This window comes from Mastigoproctus giganteus, chromosome 5 (genome assembly GCF_048544385.1).
Source record: "Mastigoproctus giganteus isolate SK-2022 chromosome 5, ASM4854438v1, whole genome shotgun sequence".
In the NCBI taxonomy this organism is placed as follows: Eukaryota; Metazoa; Arthropoda; class Arachnida; order Uropygi; family Thelyphonidae; genus Mastigoproctus; species Mastigoproctus giganteus.
Window position 1 is genome coordinate 171,035,095 of NC_143579.1, and position 27,792 is coordinate 171,062,886.

General features: G+C 35.9%; 1 protein-coding gene across 1 annotated transcript in view; it reads right to left on the reverse strand.

The window, feature by feature from the left end:
- The window catches only part of LOC150085841 (ankyrin repeat domain-containing protein 27-like), a 289,235-nt gene that overhangs the window by 186,020 nt on the left and 75,423 nt on the right, over nt 1-27,792 (reverse strand). Inside the window, exons 5-6 of the mRNA XM_090373518.1 lie at nt 21,800-21,873; nt 3,020-3,060 (exon numbers count right to left, since the gene is read on the reverse strand). Coding sequence (XP_090229644.1) covers nt 3,020-3,060; nt 21,800-21,873 — 115 coding nt within the window. The remainder of the gene's footprint in view (nt 1-3,019; nt 3,061-21,799; nt 21,874-27,792) is intronic.

A 27,792-nucleotide genomic window follows, 5' to 3' on the forward strand; every position in this document is an offset into this window, starting at 1 on the left:
CCTTTTCATTCTCTACCATGTCAGTGTAGTACCACAGAGTTGATACATTGCTCTGGGGTTGCTGTTTCCCATATGTAGTACTTTACATTTGTCAATGTTAAACTTCATTTGCCACCTCTCAGCCCATCTGCTCAACCTTTCCAGATCCTGTTGCAGCAGCATAGTGTCAGTAGTGTCCTTGGCAACCCTTCCAACATTCGTATCGTCTGCAAACTTGGACGTTAAGCTTGATATACCATCATCAATATCATTTATAAATACAGAAAACAATAATGGACCCAATACTGAACCCTGAGGGACTCCACTAATAACATTAGTCCACGATGAGCAGTGTCCATTGATTACCACTCTCTGTCTTCTCCCCCTCAACCACCCCTTTATCCATAGCAGCAATTTGCCTCCAATGCCACACTGCTCCAATTTGTGCAGCAGTCTTCCATGTGCAACAGTATCAAAAGCCTTTCTAAGATCCAAGTATATAATATCAAAGTTATTCCCTGCATCCAGTTCTTTTGTGACTGCATCATAATATCCAATCAAATTGGTCAGGCAAGACTTCCCCTTAACAAAACCATGCTGTGTCCAAGCTATAACTGAAGTCTTGTCTAGATGATCCTGCAGTGCTTCTTTAACCAGTGCCTCCATTAATTTTCCGGGAACAGGTTAAACTCCCAGGTCTATAATTACTTGTTTCAGCCTTTGATCCTCCTTTGTGAATTGGGGTCACATTTGCACATCTCCAGTGCAAACTTTGCTTACTTCCTTTGGTGCCTCTTTTAATATAACTGGATAGATCCCATCCACCCCAGGTGCCTTTCTTGTGTTTATCTTCAACAATTTCTCCTCCACTTTACTCTCAGTTATTACAAGATTCTCTAGCTTACTGCCAGAGTTGAATACACCTCTGGCATTCCCCTTGCTGAATAACTCCTCATGTGTGAATGTCGATGCAAAATATTCATTTAGTTTGTTAGCTACCTGAGCAGGAGCATATCATGCAATGCAATGACTTTGGTGATTTTACTTTTCTGGCCAAACTACTTAAAGGCGCTGTTCCTTGGATAAAAGTTAGCTGATTCGAATTCCAATAAGGACAGGATGGGCATGTCACAATGTTTTCCAAAACAAACTACAAAGATGAATTTATAACAGTAAACCTAAAAAGACCTAAAGGAAGATCCAGCAATGAGCAACCTAACCTTCCCAAAGTCTATAATGATGAACTTTGTATATCTCAAGCAAAGACTAAAGATTTAATGAAAATGTGCCAAAATTTGACAATACCGAAGGAGTATCACAAATTCTAAAAGCATCACTAGAAATAAGGGATATTACCAGCACATGATTTAAGTGAAGAACCTGAATATGAAGAAGATATTGAGAATTAATTTATACCAACTTGTATGTTATTGTAATTAAACCTGTATTATTAATATATTTTTCATTTATTTATCTAACCTCATTTTTTTAATAAATTATTCATTTCTGACCAACAAAAATGTGTTAAAAATTTTTTTTTCACCTTTTCAATTGTTTACAAATCTGACAAACTTTCTAACTTCACAATGCCAAAACTATGAAAGTGTTTTTTAAGCCCCTACATAATGGCAATCTTAAATTAACAATATAGATTACAAACTTTGGAAGGTACTTATAAAACAACATTTAGTTAAATAACTTAAAATCTAGATTTTTCTAAAGTCAAAGAATCTTTAAAGGCATTTTTCTCAATGCATTTTTGCAGATTCATGGTTTTGCAATGGGATCAAAGATATATAAGTATTATGGGCAATTACTAATGTTATAAAAAAGCTGCTTCAAACAGATTAAACAAAGCTTCAAAAACAATGTATAGCTCTTTATTCCAACTGCATTTGACCTCCCCCAAGAAGGAGGAGGAGGGATAATAATAAATAAATATAAATAAATAAATCAAAGGAAATACAAGTTTCTAAATATTACTATATTTTACATCACATGAAAGTAATGTGATGCAAATTCTTTAAAGTGATGTGAATTCTTTCCATTTTTGATTTGATATTATCATCTGTGAAGAAAACTTGCAGAACTAAACTACAATTAAATTACTCAGTAACGCAGTGAACTATTCAATTCTTTGATTTCATTCCTGCATTGTACTACAGAGTCCGCCTTTTAATCACAAACTTTTAAACGTTAAGAATGAAAATCAACCCATGCAATCATTTAGGTTATAGTGATTCTTATTTTGCTATAACTACTGTCATTTTAATTTTAAATTTTACAGTGTATATAATATTAGAAATAGAGATAAAAAAATTTATAAGAAATATTCAGAAATGCTCATGCTATAAGCTTCTAATTTTGATGTTCAAAATAACAGTAAGTAGCTAATATCATTAAAAAGAAACTTTTTAGGTTATAGTGATTCTTATTTTGCTATGACTACTCTCATTTTAATTTTAAATTTTACAGTATATATAATATTAAAAATAGAGATAAAAAAATTTATAAGAAATATTCAGAAATGCTCATGCTATAAGCTTCTAATTTTGATGTTCAAAATAACAGTAAGTAGCTAATATCATTAAAAAGAAACACGGCTGACAAGTTAAACACTGTAAATTCTTGTTAAATGTTGGTGCTCTGTTATATAATTTATTGGTATGTATTTGTAAGAAATAATAGATTGCTGCTATCCAATTCTTTTGGAGTCTGAAGTCTGCCAATAATGACTAATCTGAGTTTGAGGTCTCCTGCCAAATACCAGATAGAAAGCTGCAGACTATCTGAATTCTAGTTCTGTGAACTTGAAAGAACTAAATATTATGTTCATATGTATGCATTCCTGCATGCATGCAAATGTAGTTTTGGAGAGAAAAGAAAGCTTCCAATATCACCAGAAAACGTCAATTCAACCAACTCAATACTATGCGGCAGGGGCTCCAACAAAACAAATTTTACTTCAACTCCTTTTTTATTAACAACAAACAAATCTTTTCTATTATGATTTAATTTAATGATGTGTTTTCATCCTTACTTGATTATATCCTGATTCTTCTGTTAGAATTCTGACTGGCCCTAAAATAATAAAGAAAATACAGTGTAACAGTATTACAAACTGTAAATTATGCTGATTAAGTTTCATCACTCTTCAACAAAGCATACTTATAACAAAAAAAAAAAAAAAGATAAGAACAAGGTTATGGAACGAAATATACAGCCAAATGATTCTGTAATAACGGACAGCAAAGTGGAGGAAAAATTGTTGACATTAAACATAAAAAAGGCACCTGGGGTGGATGGAATCTATCCAGTTATATTGAAGGAGGCAGAGAGGGAAGTTAGCAAACCCTTAGCCATAATTATGAGTGCATCCTTAGATTCAGGGGAGTTTCCCATAGACTGGAGATGTGCAAATGGGTCCCCAATTCACAAAGGGGATACACAAAGGGTGACACATAATTACAGGCCTGTTAAGTTTAACTTCTGTGGGGTTAATAATGGAGTCACTGGTTAAAGAGGTGATACAGGATCATCTAGACAAGACTGCAGTAATAGTTCTGACAGAGCATGGGTTTGTTAAGGGGAAGTCTTGTCTGACCAGTTTGATTGGATACTATGATGTGATTACAAAGGAAGCTGATGCAAAAAATAATTTTGATATCATATACTTGGATTTCAGGAAAGCTTTTGATACAGTTGCACATGGAAGACTGTTGTACAAATTGGAGCAGTATGCCATTAAGGGCAAGTTGCTGCAATAGATAAAGGGATGGTTGAGTGAGAAATGGTAGAGAGTGGTAATAAATGGACATTGCTCTATGTGAACTAATATTATTAGTGGAGTCCCCCAGGGTTCAGTGCTGGGCCCATTGCTATTTTGTGTATTTAACAATGATACAAAGGTTGGCAGGGTTGTTAATGACAGTTAAGACAGTATGCTACTGAAACAGGATCTAGAAATGTTAGGTTGATGGGCTGAGTAGTGGCAACTGAAGTTTAACATTGACAAATGCAAAGTACTGCATATGGGTAGCAGTAACCCAAGAAAAACATACCAACTGTGTGGTACTACACTCAGGGAAATGGAGAGTGAAAGGGACCTGGGGTAATTGTGCAGTCAGATATGAAGTTCTCTGAGCAATGCAGATGGGCTGCCAGAGCAGGTTGTGGAGTTTTGTCAATGATATATAGGAATTTTGCTAGAAGAGACAAGGAGGTGATTATCACCGCTGTATGAGGTAATGGTCATGCCACACCTTGAGTACTGCGCACAGGTCTGCGTACAAGCCTTATTTTAGGAAGGATGTAGAGTTGCTAGAAAGAGTACAAAGAAGGGCAACAAGATTGGTGAGGGGAACAAAGGGGTGCTCTTACCAAGGAAGGCTAAAGTTCTGCAAATTGCAGCACCTGGAGAGTAGGCACCCGTGAGGTGTATAAGACCTTGAATGGATTGAGCAGGCTTAATGCTGACGGGATTCTTCCTCTTGCTCAGATTACAAACCTGAGCCACACACACACACACACAATATATATATATATATATATATATATATGGTACTCATGATTGTGTAACTGAGAGGATAGACTACAGTGGTTCCCAAACTGTGTGTGTCCCAGCAGTTGGTGACACAAGATTAGGAAAAAGTCTTCATTTAAGGTCAATGGTAATCACTTTTTAGGTGTACACTATATTATAGCATCTTTTAACTTCAAGTGTGACTAAAGTGACAAAAATTTGGAAACCATTAGGGTACAGCATAAACAAATCCCAGCCCCATAACATGTCAGTTGTTGCTTTTGTTTAAAGAGACTGGACTGAATCACACACACATACATAAAAAAAAAAAAAAAGCAGTTTCTATAATTCTACAATTTTGGTATAGAAATATACCAAATATACGAATAGCGTGTTATCTCAGCTCTGCTTGGCATACCTACAGTTGGGGGGCAGATTACTAAATATTAAAAGGATTGTATACTGTTTTATATAAATAGGCTTTTGAAACAATGTCGATAGCATACTCAACCACCACAGTTACCTACAGATCAACAATGCCTTCCATGAAGCATTCTGGAAAAATTGATGCCCTTCCATAAATACCATCAATTGTAAACTTTTTAGATCTTGTTGTATACAGCTATAGTTTATCAAACAACTTTGAATCTGTCAACCTTGGAAGAGGTGCTGCCACTAACAGCTTAAATGACTGCTACAAATTTTAGCTTTGCTGTTTCAAGCTTCTCACAGGCAATGAGAATCCTCCCAATTCGATCACAGATTTTTCTATAATTGAAAGTGTTCAGATATTTAGTAGACAATCTTGACCCAAGATGAGTTTCAAGCTAAAACAGAATATACAAGTGATTAGTAATACCTCTATTGGCCAAACATTGTCATCTATAGAAAAGTTTGGTCAACAAGTGGAAGAGCTTAAGAATTTCTGCCCTTCCCCATAATTACAGTGACATACAACAATGAGATGATATATCTTCTGTTAATAACTGAAGACACTACCCTAGTGATGGCTTTTGACTTCTCCTCACTAATTAATGGCATCTTGTCCCTGGGTCCAACAAAGCTGTAAATTTATCAGAATATAACATATGAACAAGCAAGTGGAAGAATGCTCCACATCTAAATCCTTTGAACTCAACACCACTGACAGTCATAGTGACTGAAAAATATGTGAATCCCTATTATCTGGAGGAAAAATTTTAAGCAAGGTAGCTTTAAACCTTAAGCTTGGCTCATGTCAATTTGACTAGGTGGTGGCATTAAACAAAGTTGTAGGAAGCTAGTTTTCAACTGATTCATCCTATTACCATTACCACTATGTTTAAATCAATTTGTTTGTTGTAATTACTTTTTACATAAAGTTTCTTGAAATATGGCTATGCTCAGAGCAGGGAAAAAATGACAAAGCTTGACTGCTTATGCTTTTGAAAAATATGTACTAGAATTAGAGAAGTATTATATCACAATTAGAAGAGTTGAAGACTAACATTATCAACAGCTGAAGGCTTAAGGCATGAACATTATGCTGTCATTGGGAGATGAAACTCATCATCTGTTGTTGAATACTCTGAATGATTCTAACTAAGTTGTTAGTCTCTCAGTGAGTGATTTGATGTTCAAGTTACCTAAATTATCTTTCAAAGTGTTTGAGAAAAAGTTATCCGTGAATGGAGATCTATGATGTGATCAATATAAAATGGGAGGGCGCTGACTCTTTAAAAATTACAGCTGTGAATTACAGGTTCCGAAAAAGTGATGTGTTTGCCGTTTTATATTTTATACTGTACTTTATAAGTAGCCTTATAATTCTAGTTACGCTGGTTATTTTTATTTTAGATACTACTTAATATACGTAAAACCGTTGTTTCGTTCGAATCTTGCAGCCAATTGGTTTTGTATAGAGTGGTGGGGAATTCAAATTTTTTAATTGTGGTAACTAGGTAGCTCTAACGTAAAATTATATAGCGTAATACGAATCACTGCATTTAGAATTCTATTAGATAGTGTAGTATTGACAATTGATTAATTAAATTTATTGATCTTATTAATTTAAAATATCATTAAATTGGAAATTATAGGCCAATTAGCTTGTTGTCCCACATCTACAAGTTGTTTACAAGGGTCATCACTAACAGATTAGAAAGAATATTTTAAGAATCAACCAAAACAGCAAGCTGGCTTTTGGACAGGATTCTCAACTATGGATCACTTTCATATAATATCATGCTAATGGAGAAAGAAAACGAATATAAAATCCATTATGCCTGGCATTTGTGGATTATGAAAAGGCATTTGACTCCATACAGCATTGGGAGAAAGAGACATGACACAGAAATTGGCAAGACTCTTCACAAAATACATTAGAAAGGGCAATGACCCCTAAGTGGAATAATGCAATCATAATTTTGCTGCATAAGAAATGAGACAAATCAGAAATTGGAAATTATAGGCCAATTAGCTTGCTGTTCCAGATCTACAAGTTGTTTACAAGGGTCATCACTAACAGATTAGAAAGAATACTTTATAAGAATCAACCGAAACAGGAAGCTGGCTTTTGGACAGGATTCTCAACTATGGATCTCCGTCATATAATATCATGCTAATGGAGAAAGAAAATGAATATAAAATCCATTATGCCTGGTATTTGTGGATTATGAAAAGGCATTTGACTCCATACAGCAGAAGCCAATGTTTCAGGCACTGCAAAGACAAGGCATAGATACCCCATACATTACAAATTTGAAGAAAATATATGAGAACGCTACCTCCTTTATTAGACTAGACCAGCAGTTAGCCTATACCAGACCAAACTGTGTGCCGTGGCACCCCAGGGTGGCACAGGATATTTTAAATTTTTGAGTTAAGCAGTGATACTTGACATCTGTCGGACACGGTGCAAACTACTAGCTTGAGATAGTTCACAATTTCAACATTACTTATTAAGTTGTTTGGACCTAACTACTTAATAAACGAAACTGTTAGGTTTTCTTTTGCCCTAGCAATGCCATGAAAAAATTACTGAGATAAAGGGTACCATGAACCAAGAAAGTTTGGGAACTTCTAGACTAGACAAAGACAGTAGCAAATTTAAAAAGGGGTTCAACAAGGAGACACTCTTTAAAGTTGTTTACTGCTGCTCTTGAAGAAGCTTTCAGAAGATTATACTGGTCGCAGAAAGGAGTCAATGTGAATGGAGAGTACCTAAAACCATTTACAATTTGCAGATGACATTGTGATCATAAGCCATGATCACAAAGAATTGGAGGAAAATCTTATTCAGTTATGCAGAGTTAGTAAGGTTTTCAGACTAAAGATGAATATGGCTAAAACAAAAGTAATGATGAACAAGTATGCCACAGGAAGGGACATAATCATTGAAGGAGCAGTAATTGAAAAGGTGGATTCATATACTTATCTGGAAAAAGTTATTAGCTGTAATAATGATAAATGGCTGGAAGTCAAGAGAAGAATAAATTTTGGATGGATAGCATTCAGGAAATATAGTCATATACTGAGGAGCAATGTCCCAGTTTGTCTGAAACGTAAATAATGAATCAATGTATATTCCCCACCATGTCTTATGGAAGTGAAACTTGGGAACTCACCAAAAGAATGGAAGAGAAGCTGAAAACTATACAGCAAAGAATGAAATGAATTATATTAGGAATCAGACTGCTAGATAAGAGAAACACATGGATTAGGTAGCAAACACAAGTAAAGGACATTCTTATCAAAACTAAAGAACCGAAATGAACTTGGGCAGAACACATAGCTCGAAGACATGATGACAGATGGACTAATAAACAACAAAAACGGAGATGGACAGATGAAATTCACAAGTTTGTGGGTAGTAAATGGATGGCCACTGCACAAAACAGAAGGTTTGTTGTTTGTTGTTGTTTGGTTTTTAGGAGCATTAACAACTAAGGCCATATTGCTCCGGGATATGCAGTGGTCATTCCCTGACCTTTCTGCATCCTCCGTATTTGGTGGTGACAGGCTCGAACCACGGTCTAATCAAGAAGCGTGTGCTACGCACTGCTGCTCTCCTTCCCACCTGGCTATGGAGGCACCTCACAAAACAGAAGGAACTGGAAAGTTGGTGGAGAGGCCTTCATCCTGCAATGGATTGAAAATGGCTGATGATGATGATCTTGCTTGGGCTACTGAAAAACTGAATAGGTATTTTACATCTACATTCATGCATGAGGAATTCTTTAGGGAGGGTAATGCCAGGTTTGTCAAAAACTTAACAGAGCACTAATTGATTGATTTTGTGAGAATAAAGTGGAAGAAAAATTGTTGAAGCCTAAAATTAAAAGGTTCCCAGGTGGACGTGATCTATCCAATTATATTAAGGGTTGTTTGTTTGTTATTTTGGTTTTTAGGAGCATTAGCAACTAAGGCCATATTGCTCCGGAGATATGCAGTGGTCATTCCCTGACCTTTCCGCATCCTCTGTATTTGGTGGTCACGTGCTCAAACCCTGGTCTAATCAAGAAGCGTGTGCTATGCACTGCTGCTCCTGGCTATAGAGGCACCTTTATATTAAGGGAGGCAGCAAAGGAGGTAAGCAAATCCTTACCTATAATTATGGGAGTATATTTGGATACAGGGGCATTCCTATGGGCTGGATATGCAAATGTATCTCCAATTCACAAAGGATTCAAAGGCAAAATTAATAACTACAGACCTGTTGCGTTCCTTTTCAAGAAAACAATGGCATCACTGGGTTAAAAAAGTAAGACAGGAACATCTAGACAGGAATGCAAATATACTGCAGTAACGGAATGGATTTGTTAAGGGTCGATCTTATCTGACCAATCTGATTGGATACTATGATGTAGTAACCAGCCTGTTCCTAAAAAGAGTGACAAATCCTTCCAATCCAATTATCATCCCATTGCACTTACTTCTACTCTTTCTAAAGTAATGGAGAAATCTATTAACTGCCAACTCCTGAATTTATAAACTTTCCATATGTTCGATAATCACCAGTATGTATTCTGTCAGAATCGATCCACTGGTAATATACTGGATTATAAACCCATCTACGGAAAAGTTTGATGAAACTCAAGCAGTTGTTACTGAATATTTCAGATGCTTTTAATCATGTTCAGCATAAAGGTCTTCTAAATTAGCTCTTAGACTTGTCAACTGTTTTTGTAAGGGTGTCAAGTTTTCTCTATGACCCCTCAGTGTGTGTTAGGTGATGGCAGATGGCTGTCTTCTAACTTCTCCACTAATGCCGGTGTTCCCCAAGGTTCAGTTCTTTCTCTCACTCTTTTTCTGTTGTATATTAATGACCTTTTTCCTTTGACTGTAAATCCTATCTATAGCTTTGCTGATGACAGCACATTGCATTCACCTTCAAGTTTGAGAAACTTTTAACTGCAGAAACAGTCATCTTCTCGAACATCCACCACAACTTCCTTAAATGCTGATTGCCAGGTAATTCTCCAGTGAGGCAATGATAATTTAGTTGATTTCAATCCTTCTAAAACTCACTACTATCTTATATCTCAGTACTGTCTTATATCTCTAAAGGGATTCTTCTGTTCCTATGCTTATCTTCGATGACACAGATTTCTAGACAAGATCACATATCTCTATTGGGGAATACCCTGACTTCTAATCTCTCTTGGCATAAGCACATCGCAAATATTGCTCCCTCTGCATCTAAAAAAATGGGTTTTCCATCACACTCAGCATTACTTTTCTTCCAAAGAGCTGCTCAGACTAAAAATCACAAATCGCCCGACCACGGAATATTGTTCCCAAGTCTGGGGCAGTGCCCCCAAAACTTCTCTAAGGCTTCTATGTTCCATTCAAAAGAATGCAGTTAGGTTATTTTATGATCCATCTCTAATAAAATCTCTCCACTCCCTGTCTCATAGACATTCTGTTTCTGCTGCATGCCTTTTCCATAGATATTTCCATGGGCACTGTTCTTCTGAATTTGCTCCTATAAATCCTGCTTTCTCTCTCTTTCAAACCAATCCAAACATGTGCCACCACCACCACCATTCAGCATCCTTTTACTTAAAACATCCAACTTTAAACTCACAGAACCAACTTTTCTTCTTCCTCATTTATTCCTTCAATCTCCATTTTCTGGCAACTCCATTTTCCAGAAACTCTGTTTTCTGGAACCTTTCAAACGTATTTCCTGAAAATTATAATTTACAGAAATTCAAATCTAATGTCAACGAATATCTTCTTTCACCTTCTCAACCTTCAATCCATGGTACATAGTTGAGTAGGTTCTAATACCTCTCATACTTGGGGGTTTTCATCAACAAAAAAAAATTGGAAATGGATGCAAAAAAATAATTTTGATGACATGAATTATATTAGGAATCAGACTGCTAGATAAGAGAAACACATGGATTAGGCAGCAAACACAAGTAAAGGACATTCTTATCAAAACTAAAGATAAGAACCTTTAGTTCTGACATCTTATCAAAACTAAAAATAAAAGATTTTCTGAAAATCAGATATCAGAAAATCTTTTGATACTGTTGCACAGATTAAAGGCAAGCTACTGCTCTGGATAAAAGGATGCATGGGTGGGAGAAGACAGAGTTGGTTATTAATGGACACTTCTCTTCATGGTGGTTGTTATTTTTTTTTTTTTTAGGAGCATTAGCAACTAAGGCCATATTGCTCCGGGGATATGTGATGGTCATTCCCTGACCTTTCCACATTATCCGTATTTGGTGATCACAGGCTGGAACCCCGATCTAATCAAGAAGCGTGTGCTACGCACTGCCGCTCCTGCCCACCTGGCTATGGAGGCGCTTCTCTTCATGGACTAATATTATTAATGGAGTGCCCAGGGATCAGTGTGACCAGTGGGATCAGGGACCAGAAATGGAGTGCACCTGGGGCACTCCATTTCTGGTGCACCTCATAAAGAAAGAATGCTGCAAATTGCAGCATCTGGAGACTAGGCACCTGAAAGGTGATCTGATTGAGATATTTAAGGCTTTGAATGGACCGAGCAAGCTCAATGCTGATGGCATTCTCCTTTTGCCTACACATGTGACGGGACAGAAATTCAAATTTTTGCCTCCAACCAGAGGGTGGTCGATTGTTGGAACAAACTTTCATCTGTTGTTGTGGAGATGGGTAGTCTGAATAAATTCAAGAAAGAACTAGAGAAATTATTGGAGAGGATAGAAAATCCATAGGATGACAAGTCAAAGAAACATGGTGGGCATAATTCTTTTGAAACAAAGCACTGACTAAAATTCATACTTGAATTGTCCATACAGCAGGTAGCCGTGTCTCATTGGAAACAGAAACTCTTTCATCTTCTTTCAACAAAACAATACTTTTATGACGTATACTACTCCACACTGAAGATTTTAGCAAGGAAATTTAACCAAATAAACCCATTCTGGTGAAGGTAAAGAAAGCCAACATGAGAGCCACCGGAAACTTTTAGTGGTCAAATGCGTTTCCCGGTAGCGCAGCTTCTCTCTGCATTCTCAGTAAACAGATGGTGCATGTTAGAAGACAATAACGATGTATTGACTATTTTTTAATCAATATAATCTGCTTTTAATAATAAGAAAAAAACTAATTAATGCCTTCGTGGCTGAAATTTACTTACAGGTACACCCTTCAGACTGCCTCAGTCTTAGACAGGGGTTCAAGCCCGTGACCACCAAATACGGAGGATGTGGAAAGGTCAGGGAATGACCACCGCATATCCCCAGAGCAATGTGGCCTTAGTTGCTAATGCTCCTAAAAACCAAATAACAAACAAACAAACAAACAAGCCTCAGTCTTAGGGTGTTTATCCCCCCCTTCTCGCTGTTTTAACTCAACAGGAAAACGACTTCTACTGCAACTACTGATAACATGCACTGTCTGTAGAAGTCGTTTTCATATCGGGTTAAAACAGTGGGTAGGGTGGATAAATACCCTCCAGACTGAGACAGTCTGGAGGGTGTACCCATAAGTAAATTCCAGCCCACTCGTGAACTCCAATAATCTGCTTTTAATAATAAGAAAAAATTAATCAATATATCATTATTGACTGATACTGCCACTACACGCACCATCTGTTTACCGAGAATGCAGGGAGAAGCTGCAGTACCGGGAAATGCTTTTGACCAGCAAAAGCTTCCCAAAGTTTCCTGTGGTTCTCATGTTGGCTTTCTTTACCTCAGCCTGATGATCCACCTTTGTGACCTTACAGTCACAAAGGTGGATCACCTCTGTTCTCCAGTGGCAGTGTTCCCATATCACCATTGCTGTAGGACAGTTTAACATTATTTCACTATATTCCAGACCAGGTGAAGATATAAATCCAGCTACTAAATATCTACAAGCAGTCATAGACTTGCTACCTACTTAAGATATCAGTGTGTGTACTGATGTCAACTCCCAGTCAGCCTTATGGTATAGCCGTATGGAAGACAGAGCAGGCACACACACTTTTAGACTATATAGCCACCTCACCCTTTCAAGTGCTAAACCAACCAAATAACCTCTCTACTTTTAGCAGTACCATGTGGGAGAGTGACATTAAATTTCCTACCAATTCAATAGCTTATAAAATTAGACTGGTGTGTCCAGCCGGTCTGAACTACATCAGCGGCCATCACATTCAAACTAAACAGGCAATTACAGACATCCAAACACTTCTTGTTGGATATCAAAAGGTATAACCTCAAAAAGGAAAACTGACAGATTTTCGCAGAACATGCAGCAGCTCAACTGCAAAAACAGGAAAATGAGTGGTCTAGATCAGGCAACTGTAGCCTGGATGAGCAAGCACTGACAAACATTAACAAAAACAGCAGACCTGTCTATCCCACGGAAAAAACCGAGGAAGCAGTTCAGTTCAGGTGGTGCCCTGAACTGACTGTAGTCAGGAAAAGGGTTCACCAGGTGAGGAGAAATTTTCAGAGCCAGAACATCTTGGCCACAAAATGAGGTGGATACACTGAGAGATTCTTACTGAACTCTCAGGAATCAGTATACAGCCCTCATAAGAGACAAGAAAAAGAATGCTGGAGGCACTTGGTGAGAACTATTGGAAACAATAACCCTTGAGGAGTTGTCTATAGAATAGTGACCAAGCTGTCAAGAGGAGGTGTTTTAGAAAGTATTGTCAAACCAGATGGAACTCCAACTGTGTTGGGTGGAATCTGTAAATAACATCCTAGACAGTATTATTCAGACTGAAACTGGGGATCATTCACCCACTCAGCTAGACCTCATAAACTAAAACACTGAATATTACAGTGCCAATACTGAATCTTGTATTTACTATACAAGACTTAGAAATGTTACTATCTAAAACCAAAAACAATAAATGCCCAGGTTTTGACCTCTTAGAGTTTGAGATTATCAAAAAATTAGTGGAAATAGCACCAGACAAATTAATAGCACTATATAACAACTGTATGACAGAAGATATATTCCCAAAAATATGGAAAAAAGCTGTGTAAAGTTTAATTCTCAAAAAACCTGAGAAAACCCCCTACTGATCCCAAATCATACAGACCAATAGCCCTACTCCTTGTACTACAGAAAATATATGAAAGACTAATATACAGCAGATTAGCTCAATACTATGCAGAAGCAGATTTACATTGCAACAATCAGTATGGTTTTAAGCAGGGCAACTCTATGGAGGATGCCATGCACCACCTACTGACAACAGTTAAAAACTCAGGGGAGAAATATATGCTGGCAATCTCTATTGACTTTGCTGGGGCACTTGACTCACTCTGGTGGTCTAGTGTCCTTATGAGACTCCACCAGACAAATGCCCCACAAAACCTATATAAGGTAATAAACAGCTACCTTACAGACAGAAGTGTGGGCAACAGTGTGGTCCCAATAGGGGCCCAAAGCTAAATGGTCAGAAAAACAACAGAACATAACACTATACAACAAACCACTCCCCACACACTTTTTAAATCTCTGGCTTCCACAGAGTTCTGTGTCATACAAACAGAGTATGAAATGCGGAGATGGGGGAACCCCTGGTGCCGTCAGATAACTAACACGCTTTACACTTTACGCTATACTAAATAATATTTCAATATTCTCAATGTTTACTAGCAAATTTGGAGCCCTTTTACTTGATAAAGTTTTGTTTTGATAATGTATACCCCAAATTTGAATCTCAAACATCAACAAGATTGCAATATTATAGTAAACTCTATTAAATCTGCACTTTACAATCTAGAAGAATTCTTTAAAATCCTGCATATTTTAGAAAAAAAAAAAAAAAAAAAATCAACATTTTAAAATCTGGAAATATTAAGAAAACAATTCAGCACTTGTATCAACAATTGCATTTATATTTAAGAATTCATTCAAAAAAGATGGCATTTCTCTCTTTATAAGATGTTGGCTGGACTATCTTGTTCTTTCAACTGGTTTTCTTTTTTTTCTTTTCTTTTTTTTTTTTTGCAGCCAGCAAGATTCAAAATTGCACAGATAATGCAATGGTCTTAATAGAACAAGAATTAAAAATTCTTACAACAGGAGAATCTTAACTTTACAATGAGTTGGCTGGTATTACATCACTATCAAACATATGGCCTTACCAAAAGGTTAATCTGTTATTTGATTAAAAGATGAGACCATTGTGGAGTCTGTTTTGGGACTAACTGGCCCCTCATCAGATAGCAGGTGGTCTTGAGTGACAACAGGAAGACAAATTAGTCATAAAGAAGCAGTGATGTGAGCTGCCATGTGGTAAACGAAATCAGAGTTTTTAAAGTTGTAATATAGCTAAAGCTATCTGTTTTCCTGTGAAAGAGAATGCTGGAGTAAATGAGTGTTGTCACAAGAGACTATTTCATATCTGAAGAGGGGAGGCCAATTACTCCTGAAATAGGCTGACATAATAGTCTCATCTTTTAATTAAATAACCAATTAACCTTTTGGATAGGCCATCTGTTTGAAAGCAGTGCAACACCAGGCAACTTTTACAAAGTCCAGTTTGCTCTGCTGTGAGATTTAAGATCACTGCATTACCAGTGAAGTTTAAATCCTACTAGTCATAAAAAAACAGATGAAAGGGCAAGGAAATCTCTACAAATATCTTATTTCTCTCAGGCCATATAGTGTAAATGTCATGTAAAATTATAAAGATTGCCTCATTATAATTATTTCTTAATTAAAAATAGTTAATTTTTTTATTATTCTCTATTGAAAAAGTATTTTTTTTTTCTCTCTGAAGCATATCCACTGAAGTTTTGACAACATTTGCTCTGACTGTTTATTCACATTTAACAAACTGAATTGTTTACATTTTGTTGTTTATACCAGCAGTTCCCAAACTGTGCCGTGGCGCTACAACAAACTCACAGGGGTGCCATGGGATATTTTAAATTTTCAAGGGAAATATAGCGATACTCAACATCCATTAGACACCATGAGAACTACTAGCTCGAGGTAGTTCACAGTTTCAACATTAGACCATGCTACATTCCATTCGATGGCATTTTTGAATGTTTGAGATATGTTTTTTGTTTACTTGTACTTTTGGCTATGCCAGCAACTTCTCGTACTTTCGGGTCTCTTAGATATTGTATATAATTTTTTTTTTTTTTTTTTGGTTTTTTTTTTTTTTTAGGAGCATTAGCAACTAAGGCCATATTGCTCCGAGGATATGCGGTGGTCATCCCTGACCTTTCCGCATCCTCCGTATTTGGTGGTGACGGGTTCGAACCTCGGTCTAATCAAGAAGCTTGTGCTACGCACTGCTGCTCCTTCCCACCTGGCCACGGAGGCGCATTGTATATAAATACCTGTCAACTCTCTGAGTCCTTTAGTAATCGAAATAACTGAAGGGTGTTTTGATCAAGTGTCTGCGAGGTCTAGCAAAATTCAGTGAATTATTTTGTTGATTTCTAGTTCTTGTGCAAAAAATGGAAAGGTTTCTGAACATTAATAAGAAGTGTGGGAGTAAAGAAAAGGATGAAGAACTGCATACCAGTAGAAAAGTTGTGAAGAAACAGAAATATTGCAATACTTATTTAGACTTTGGTTTTACTTCGGTAGATGTCAATCAAGAAGAGCATCTGCAGTATGTATTGTATTATGTATGAAAGTTTTGGCTCCAGAGAGCATGCTTCCAAGTAAACTAAAACGCCACTCAGAGACTAACCATCCTAATATGGCTAGTAAGTAAATCCTGTGATTATTTTACCAGAAAGTTAAAAGAATTGAAAGAGCAAAAAAAGGAAACTTTTTTAAACAAGCATCAATACCAAGCAATGCTTTGCTAACATCCTACAAGGTGGCACATAGAGTCGCGAAGTGTAAAAAGCCTCGGACCATTGCAGAAGAACTGACTTTACTGGCTGCAGTGGATATGGTCAACATTATGGTTAGTGAATCTGCAGAAAGGCTGCTTTTAAAGGTACCTTTATCCAACAACACTATCAGTTGACCTCAACTGATTGTATTGTTAGAAGACTTTAACGATCAGCTAATTGAAAAAATGAATGGGAAGGAATTCAGATTACAGCTAGATGAGGCAATGGACAGTAACAACGATGCTCGTTTGGTTTGCTACCCAGGGTTCGTAGATAGTGACAAAATTGTGGAAGACCTTCTCTTTTGTAAAAGTATTACTGCAGGTATAAAGGCACAAGACTTGTTTGAAGTTGCTGACACTTTTATGTGTGAAAACAACTTGGGCTGGTGCATTTGAATCTGTACCGATGGTGGTCGCTCTATGTCTGGCTGTTATGGAGGACTGCAGGAACTCATATGAAGCAAAGCTGTTGATGCACCATGGACCCACTGCATAATCCACAGGAAAGCTGTTGCATCAAAGCAACTGAGTCATACACTGAACGTAGTCATAGAAAGTGTGTTGAAAGTGGTGAACTTTATAAAAACTCAGCCACAGAAGGCAAAGTTTTTTAAAAACTGTGTGAGGATATGGGATCTGAGCACACAACTTTGTTATACTACTACTGTAGCTCACAATGGCTCTTCCATGGCAATGTACTGTCTGGTGTGTTCGAATTACGACAGGAGCTCTTCTCTTATCTCAAAGAAGAAGAACACGAGTGTGCCAAAAACTTCTTGGATACGGATTTTTTGTCAAAATTATCATACCTATGCAATCTCTTCGAAAAACTGAATGCACTGAATCTCTCACTGCAGGGTAGCAACATGCACATTCTGAAACTCGCAGAGGTTTCAGCCTTCAGAAAACAGTTACTACTGTGGAGAATAAAATTATATGAAGATGGTTGCAAAGACTGTTTCCTCATTTGCAGCAGTTTGTTACATCCAATGATGTTTATTTGACCCACGAATTTAAATCTGTTTTTGAAGAGCACCTAACACAGCTCAGTGACTGGTTTGAAAAATACTTTCCGGAAGATATGGAGAAGTTTACATGGATTCAAGACCCATTCAAGGCTAAGGCCCCATCTAAATTTACCTCTGCAGAAGAAGAAAATCTTATTGAGCTGTATTGTGACAAGACTTTAAAAACAATATCTGATAGCATGGGACTAACTGAGTTTTGGATATCAATAAAAGATGAATATCCACTGCTAAGTGCTAAAGCTCAGCGAATCCTAATTCCATTTGCGACTTCATTTCTGTGGTTGCTGTGATAAAAAGCAAGTACCGCACGAAAGTCAATGTGGAACAGGAAATGAGGGTGGCAGTGTCCAATCTGATTCCAAGGTTTGAAAAGTTGTGCAGTGCCCAACAGGCATACACATCTCATTAGTAAGTAATTATGATTATTTAAGAATGAAATAAAAATATTACCTTTTCTTTCAATTTTTATGTGTGTTATTTTTTCAAACAGCTACTAAGTTGTTAGGACATAAATACTTCTTAAAAGTTGTTCGGACCTAACTACTTGATAAATGGAACTGTTAAGACCTAACCGTTCCGTTTATCAAGTAGTACCTAAGAAAAATACAGTGGCAGACAAAAAAACTGCATCACTTGTGAATTTTGCAAATAATGTGTTTTGCACTGCATTGTGAGTTGCAAAAATGTTTGAAATGCATTTGTTAGATGGGATATATATCTCTGTGAATAAAATCTAATAAAAAGACTCCACTTGATATACATAATTACCATAAATATCTTCTCAAAGGGTAATTAATGGAAATATGAGAAATAATGCAAATGGCAATTGACAACCAAACATACATTTTATTGCACTTACGTGTACAAACCGAAATGACAAGTTAACATAATAGTATTACGTACTGTAAATCAGCAAAATAAGTCCTCAATATTTTGTTGTTCCTCCTTGAGCTGCAATTACAGCCTTGCAACGATCTGGCATAGAGTTAACTTCTGGATATATAGTTGCCCCATTTCGTGGTACCACACTCTTACAATGCTCTCCTGCAGTTGAATTTTACTTGATGGCTTCTTCTGAACAATTTTAGATGACATTATGTACCAGCAATTTTCAATAGGGTTCAAATCTAGACTGTTGCCGGGCCAGTCCAACACTGTAATGTAAGTCACACCTCATTTCTGAGGTGTGACTGCACCTTAAGGGAGAAAAATGAGGGAAAACATTGGTTGTTTTAAGCCTTCTGAGACAAGAAGACAAATTCCTTATTAAAATTAAATCTAAATAGAATAAAACTTACCAATTTTGCTATGTGGCAAGGTGCTGAGTCCTGTTGAAAAATGCAGTTTTGGACGTTTGTGTGGTGATCCCTAATAACAGGTTTCAGGCACCTCCAAGATAGCAGTGTAGGTTTCTGTATTCACTGTTCTGTTAATAAACTTAATTCGCCCCACCCCTTTGCATGTTATGGATCCCCAGATCATCTGACAAGCAGGGAACTTTACAGTCAGTGTTATGCATCCGATTTTTGTCTTCTGACATATCACTTCCCATCCGAGTCATGCAAGTTGAATTTCAATTCGTGAGAAAAGATGATGGTGTTCCATTGCTCTTTTGTCTATGAAACATGCATTTTAGCCCAAGCGAGTCGCTTCTTCCTCATTTGTTGGGTCAACAAAGACTTCTTGGACCGATAGGCAAGCAGACCACATTCCAAAAGCAGTCTTTGGATAGTTCTTGCACTTGTTTTAACACCAGAGGCCATCTCAGAGTACAGTTTTAGATCAGGAGCATTAGCATGACAATTACGAGCCATAGCCATTTCAAATATTGATCTTGGGAGGGCATAATCACTCTCTTACGGCCTGATCCAGGTCTTCTCTTCACATTACCAGTTTCACGCTTTAATTTCAGTACCTGGGATACTGTTGACTGGTGGCAGCCTATTTTATCAGCAACAGCTACAATTTTTTTTCTTGGTGTCAACTGAACATATGGAGCCATGTTTGCACCTCCACAAAACAGGATACTAATGAGCGTGTATACCCTTCCAACAGCATATTTATAGAAATGGCTGATGCAATACCTTGCAATTACTGTCTGATGTAATAGAAGCATTATCTGATGCAATACCTTTGCTTTGCGACAAACAAAATGACTGTAATCAAACAATGTCAAACTGTAATCAAACAATACTTTTAAGGTGATGCAGTTTTTTTGTCCGCCACTGTAAGTACTAAAAGAAAATACCTAACAGTTAGGTATTTCATTTGGCCTAGGGGTGCCGTGAACCGAGAAAGTTTGGGAACCTCTGGTTTACATTGTTTTCAATTTAATACCAGTACAGTCTTTCAGTCAATAAAATATTTACAGATGCAAGTATGTTTGGCTGTTAGCATCAATATTCACTAAAATGTACTTCTCTAAAACTGCTCCAATAGTAGGTAAGTAAAGTGCAGCCATTATCAACCCACTGCAGGATGGAAGCCTCCTCAACAATTCATGCTGAAGGAAATAGACCATAATCTGCCACGCTGGTCCAGTGTGGGTTGGCAGATCGACCGTATTCAGCAGTCAGGGGCTTGAACCCCGGTCTACTCAAAGAGTGCATGCTACTGCACTTGCGCTCCTGACCACTCAGCTACGGAGGCTTCTCTTAAATCCAGAACTTCTCAATCCCTGAGTTGCTGACCTTGCCTTTTGGTAGGAAATAAGTTTTTGTTCAATTTCTCCTTCAGGAACTCAATAAACCACTTAAAATTGCATAAATAACATGGAATCAAGTGTATGATTTTTATAAATTTTTGTGGATTCATCCAATGTAATGCCTTTCATATAGAATATCTGATCTTGAATATGTTTATTTAAAAAGTTTTTTTTTTTTTTTCAAAAATATAAATATTCCATGATTGATCAAAATATAGTGTGCCAAATATACCATGAATTATCCAACAAAAAAAAAAAAAAAAAAAACTGAAATCATATTTAAGTGTGCCAAGCCATCTAGTTTCATTTTACATTAGAGAATAATTAAAGAATACAATTTTACATTAAAGAATCAACAATCAACCACCAGAACGAGACAAATTCTCGAATAGTATGGATGAGTGAAGTGTGTAGTTTTTTTTGTTTTTTTTTGCCGATGCTTTATGAGCTTTCTTTCTTGCATCATTTGCCACAACTAATACTAATATGCTCGTCTGTAATGCTCCATAGTCACGTAACTTAGACAGCAAACTGAACTGTGACATTATTATTATTATTAGCCATATGGTGCAAGGAAGCCCGGGGCTTATGCTGCACCAGCCAAAAAAAAAATTTCTGTGTTACCCTGAGAGAGAGAGAAGTATAAGGAAATCACCAAGAAAGAGGAGAAGAATGATGATATCCAGCTCAGGACCCTGAGTTTGCCAAGCCCATACTCACCAGATGTGAGCCCCTGGGATTTAAATGTCATTCAACTCAGCTTAATGATCAGAAAAAAGTGATACACAAATGCTGGTCTCATGGCAATTGACACATTAAAGGATTGTTCTTTTATACAATAATATATAATTTTAAAACTAATTTTGTTGTAATATATGAAAAAAAATTCTTTGACCAATTTATTTAGCATCTTGATTATGTAAAGTTATAAATACATTCAATAGTGACATTTTGTACTTGTAGCTTGGCTAAGGTGCCATAAATTTCTTCACACAACCACTATGATATACTATGAACCTGTTTATATGTATACTAAGAAAATAAACTTCTACTAGAATTTTAAAACATACCGGTCTCCCACTGAAGCTATATAGATAACCTGTGATCTGTTATTTTAATGAACAAAACAAACAATATATTTATACTGAATTACAAAAGTTCCAGGAAAAGTCCTTAAAATATTAATATTCTCTCCCACATCCTATATAAACAGGATGTAAGTTGTAAGCAGTGACATGAATGAACTTCATTTAGAAAAACAGCCTCACCTCCTCTTGTTTGGATTGCATTCCCATCTATTTCAAATGTTCTACTTTCTCCTGTATCAGTAGTAATAAAATGGCTGCAAAAAGTTTAATAAAATTAAAATCATTTTTTTATTATTTTTATTTGCATTTTATCACAAAGAGCAGTTCTAATTTTGAAATTTTAAAAAAGGTGATTAAATGAAATAAAATATATCATTATATACCATAAATTAATAAAGGCTCAAAAAATGCCAAATATGTACAACTCAAAAAATAAATTCCAAAACAATATTTACATTCCTATATAAAAATATAATAATATTTAATAATACTATACATCACATCAAATATTATTATATTATATGTTAACAGTAGTACTATAGTAGTATTATCATATATAATAATATTTGATAATGGTCTCTACAATTACTTTTTTTTTTAAATGAAAACCCCAAACACGAAAGGTATTGAAACCTATAGTACTTAGTACCAATGCATAGGTTGAAGGAGATGGAGTCGATGAGGAAACTTTTCCCTGGAGACTAAACATGGGTTTCACCACTTCAAGCCTCCAATAAGCAAAGTGTGGTATTGCACTGGTCGATGAGAGACATCTACCACCCTAGTACTGTATTAGTATTATTTTACTATTATATTTAAGTATTAGATTATTAATGTTAAGTTATATTAGCATTAGTACTAATATTAGTTCTAGTAGTCTCTGCATGGATTGAAAATTGGGTGTGGGAGGAGGCTGGAAACTTAAGGTGGTTGCAAAAAGGAAAGGTGCTATAGTATCATTTTCAAAAAATCATTCTATGTGAGTAACAAGAACTGTTTTGTTTTTTTGCTATTTTTTTTAATCTAGTTCACAAAGTGGTGTTTTCAATATGACATACGTTTTGCGTGTCTATATACATATTATTTAATTATTTTATAGGTTAGCTTATTTTTGATAATATCTTTCAGGGTCAATAGCTAGCTACATAAAGGGGCTTGTATATATGTACAGACAGTCATAAACTTAACAATTATATGTCTTACAGTTGTAGAAACACTGTACCCATATGGCTAAGGTCATGTCTATATTTTACTTTCTCAATTTTAATTTTACTTTCTTACTTTTATTAATTTGTGGGTCACATTCTTAATGTTCTTAAAAATTTATACACATAAAAATAACTCTTTTAATATATTATCAACTTATGCTTTAAATTTCACCTACCTGGATTAAAATGGTATGGGGATACACTAGTATCTGCATAGCGGTAACTTCGAAAGCCATTCTTGGCCTTTTTTGGTTTAGCTACGAAATGATAACACTGGTGTAAATATCATATCTTTATCATAATTGGGTTACTATCTGTCAGACCAACGGTCTCTTTATACCAGTTTGCAGCAACTTTTATGCCTTCCTAATGTTAATAATATATTAATATTTTATTTTAATGTACATGGTATATTCCCCCTCTTCTTTAGATGCTATCCTCTATATTTTACCATCATGTAAAACTGGTATGGAGTTCATAGAAACAGATGGTAATGCTAATCACTTTTACTTGTGCAGTGATAGGTGTTGGACCCCGTCGAGTGCTTATCATTGCATATAGTAATTATTACTTATGTAATATTTTATTTCATGTTTTTATTTAATGCCTTTAGCCTCATATCTTGGCTTAATTAATATCATTTCACAGTTAGATTTTACACAGTACAGCATTAGTTATTGATTGATAACACTTGGGCAATTAATGACATATAAAATTTTAGTGAAATTGTGCAAATATATATATATTTATCTTTTTTTAAAATTCATTTTGAGTTGCATACACGGTTTTTTTTTTTGCATGCAAAGAAAAAAGGATAGTAACATTTTATACTTAGTCCTGCATTATTCTTGTTTGCATGATGACTAATGAAAATTTGTGGAATTTTCAGAAATGTAGTGCACATTAACAGGTCACATCAGTTCAGCATACAGCAATGAATACAGATCTTGTTATAAAGTTTGCAGTATTGTCCTACCTTACCATTATGGTTGGCCATCACCGTGTTCACTTCTTTTGTTACAGAAAAACACTATTTGAAAGTGTATTGGGAGCATCTGCTATAATTGAGTAGGGATGACCTTGTTACCTATTCTCAGTAACAAAGGATAACATCGGGCTCCTCCATACGACACCGTTTCAAGGCTTTTTGGCCTCTCATCGGTGGGCGGGCGAGTACCCTGGTGCTACAATAAGTGACAACCCAGTTATGAAGTAATTCCACAATATGAGATATGCCAGATGGTATGCAACAGTAAAGACTTAAAAAGGTTTTAGGGCTGAAAGCCTCAGACTAGGAAAATTCATTTTGAGCATAGTGTTAGTTCATAGAAAATCGCCAAAGTTGTTATATCTCATATTGTGAATGCCTTCACAACGAGTTGCCCTGATACCTTGAATAAGCACTACCTTGAATAAGCAATGCTTCGCCAGTGGAGAAGACTAATGTTACTTATTTCTTGGTGGATACCACTACCCAGACAGCACTGTATCAAGGCTTTTTGACCTCTCGTCGGTGAATGGGTAGGTACCCTGGTGTTACAAAAAGGCATATTGTGAAGGCATTCCCAACATGAGATAACATGAGAGAACTAACATGATGCTATGCACTAACTTGTCGATTAATGAATTTCCCACCATAGTTTGGGGCTTTCAGCTCTAAAACCTTTTTAAGTCTTTACTGTTACACAGCATCTGGCATTTCTCATATTGTGGAGTTATACTTCTTAACTGGGTTGCCACTTATTGTAGTTACACATCTCATTAGTGGGTTGGTTGCCACACCCACCAACTAATGAGATGCCAAAAAGCCTTGAAACAGTGCTGTCTGGATGGTAGTAACCGCCGAGAATAAGTAACATTAGTCTTCTCCAATAGCGAAGAATTCCTTATTTGAGGTAGTGCAATATCAGGGCAAATCGTTGCAAAGGCATTCACAATATGAGATATAACAAAAATGATGCCATTTCACCAACTTCGGTGATTTACTACTAACTAACGATGATATGCACTAACTGGTTCGATTAGTGAATTTTCCATAGTCTGAGGCTTTCAGTTCTAAAACCTTTTTAAGTCTTTACTGTTGCACACCATCTGGAATCTCTCATATTGTGGAGTTATACTTCATAACTGGGTTGTCACTTATTATAACTGCAGGATAACCACACCCACTGATGAGAGGCCAAAAAGCCTTGAAACGACAGTCTGGAGGAGTCTGAAGTTAACCTTTGTTACTGAGAATAGGCAACAACAGTCTTCCCCCCTGGGGAAACATTGCCTATTTGAGGGATTTATGAGTAGCTAGTTGAATGAGTGTGAGTTTGATGGGTAACTGCCCCTTTCCTTTTTCAATGGCATTTCTTCTTCTTCTTCCTCTCCTACTATCACTTTCCTCTACTTTTTTTGCTTTTCAATATGGTAATAGGGACAGAGATATGGATAACAGAGTTTATTATCTCATACTCATTTACAAATAGTGTCATCTGGGTGGCAGTATCCACCGAGAATAAGTAACATTAATCTTCTTCACTGGCGAAACATTGCTTATTTGAGGTAGTGCAATAACATTGTGATAGGGCAACTCGTTGTGAAGTCACAATATGAGATATAACAAAAACAAAGCCATTTCTTCAATTTATTTAAAAGGTGAGACGTGGCTATACTAAGATATATAACAACACTTAACCAAGCAGATAAGATAAATTAAAATAAATAAAATATTTACTGATGAAGATTCCGACAGTGTTTCTAGGGTTTGAAGTTGTAGTATGCCCACAACTCATCATATTCTAATTCCTCACAGCCATCCCAAATCATTCAAAACAGCAAAAAAACATGAAAAAAAGAATTGTTACCATACTCTTGCTTCACCGATTTATAAGTTTTCATCATGCTTTATCAGAACAGGAAACAATACTTAATGTTCACTCTTGCTTCCACCACTTTCACACAATGAAAATGTCTTGAACAACACAACAGCTCTGCACAACTACATGCAAATGACTTAATGAATTACTATATGCAAATAACCTCGCAGAGGGAATCAAACAGGTAGATCAGCTGTCACTGCGTATTGCATTATTGTTCACAAACATGCAATGAATTGACCCTGGAACTTAATTGTCAAATTGAGTCAAAACTTTACAATAAATGATAATTATGTTAAATGGAGCAGTGGTGTCCAACCTTTTCCCATACATGGGCCATATTCAAAGTTAGATTTGTTTCACAGGCCACACTGAATGATTTGAGAAAAATTAGTGTGTTACATTTCCCATATCTTGTTACATGTAAAAGGAAGTTTCTATTTTCATGCTACTGTTTTTTATTTTCAGACTATATATAAAAATGCAAATTCCCAACACGTTTAGGTGCAGAAAATCTATGTCAGTGATTTATTTTTTAGATTTTATTAAAATATGACTTACTTTTGTTTTTTAAAAAAATACTTTACTTTTGGGCATTTATTTTTAAATGCTCACTTTAGAAAATTAACCTGAAAAGGATCGCTGCTTTTCAATATTAAGCTGAATAAATAAATATGATACACCTAAATTTGAAAATATTTTAAAATTTTATTAAGTACAATAAATAACATTTAATGAGATGACTGATGCTGTATATTTTTTGATAATTGTTCAAACTTTGGTTGAAAATTTGTGATGCCAATTCTCAGTACAGAATGAAGATGCTCATCTGTTATTGTTTCTTTTTAAATATTTATTTCATTTCATGCGTGAAAAAATTTGCTCAGAAACATACGTTAATCCGAAAAAAGTAGCCATTTTAATGGAATTTTCTTTTATTAGCAGAAAATCTTCAGATAGGAGAGCTTTGTAGAATTCAAGTAGTTTATTTTCGTAGTCTATATACTTATTTTTGAACCAAGTTTTGGCTTGAAGAAGATCAATAACTTCAAGTTGCAAGAAAGGATTGTAGTTTTCAGCCATAGAAGTAAATGGATTCTCAAACAAGCTTATATCTTTTTTCATGGGATCTTATATCAGCAAATAGACTTTCAAACTCATCAAAAACGTAATTGTCATAACGAGAAGCAACAATTCTTTGGAAATATGCGTTTCTCTTTTATCTCGGTACAACAATCAAAGTGAACTAAATTGTCTTGTTCAATTTGGGATTTAAATAACTTATTCCAAAATGATTTGACGTCACCATACAAATCATTGACCAATTTTCCTTTCCACTGTAGTTTTAAATTAAGAGCATTTAAATTATTAGAAATATCAGTAAGAATTGCAAAATCCAACAACCACTCCATATTTGATAGTAGTTTATTGGTTTCCCTTTTTCTGTCATAAAAACATCAATCTCGTGACACACTTTAAAGAAACGATATAATACTTTGCCATGACTGGGCCATCTCACTGCACTATGTAAAATTACATCTTTATGTTCAGCTTCATTTTCTGAAAGAAGCTGTTGAAACATCCAGCAATTAAGGCCACGTGATCTTATAAAATTTACAGTTGAAATAACTACATTCACAACATTGGACATTCAATACTTTCCCACAGAAAGCTTCTTGATGCACAATGCAGTGAATTCCAATCGGAGGTCCAGCTCCATTAACTATCATTTTCTTGGTTATTCTACCTATAGGCCCAATATTTTTACCAATCATATATTTTGCATATCAGTTGTGACTCCTACCAGTTTTTAATATTTAAACCTAACTTTTCAATAGATTGGCCAAAATTTTCAGAGATTTTAACCCAGTTTTTCCATGAATACTCTATAGCTCAGCTAAACCTTCAAACTGGTACAAAATTATCAATTCCTCATATGAAGATAAGAAGTTGGGCTACGTTATTTACATCAGTACCGTCATCCAGTGTCACACTAAAATATTTCATTTGTTTTATGTTTTCCAAAAGTTGTTCGAAAAAATTCTTTCCATTATCTTCTACTCTTCGCATAATTGTTTGTCGAGACAAACTGTCTTATACA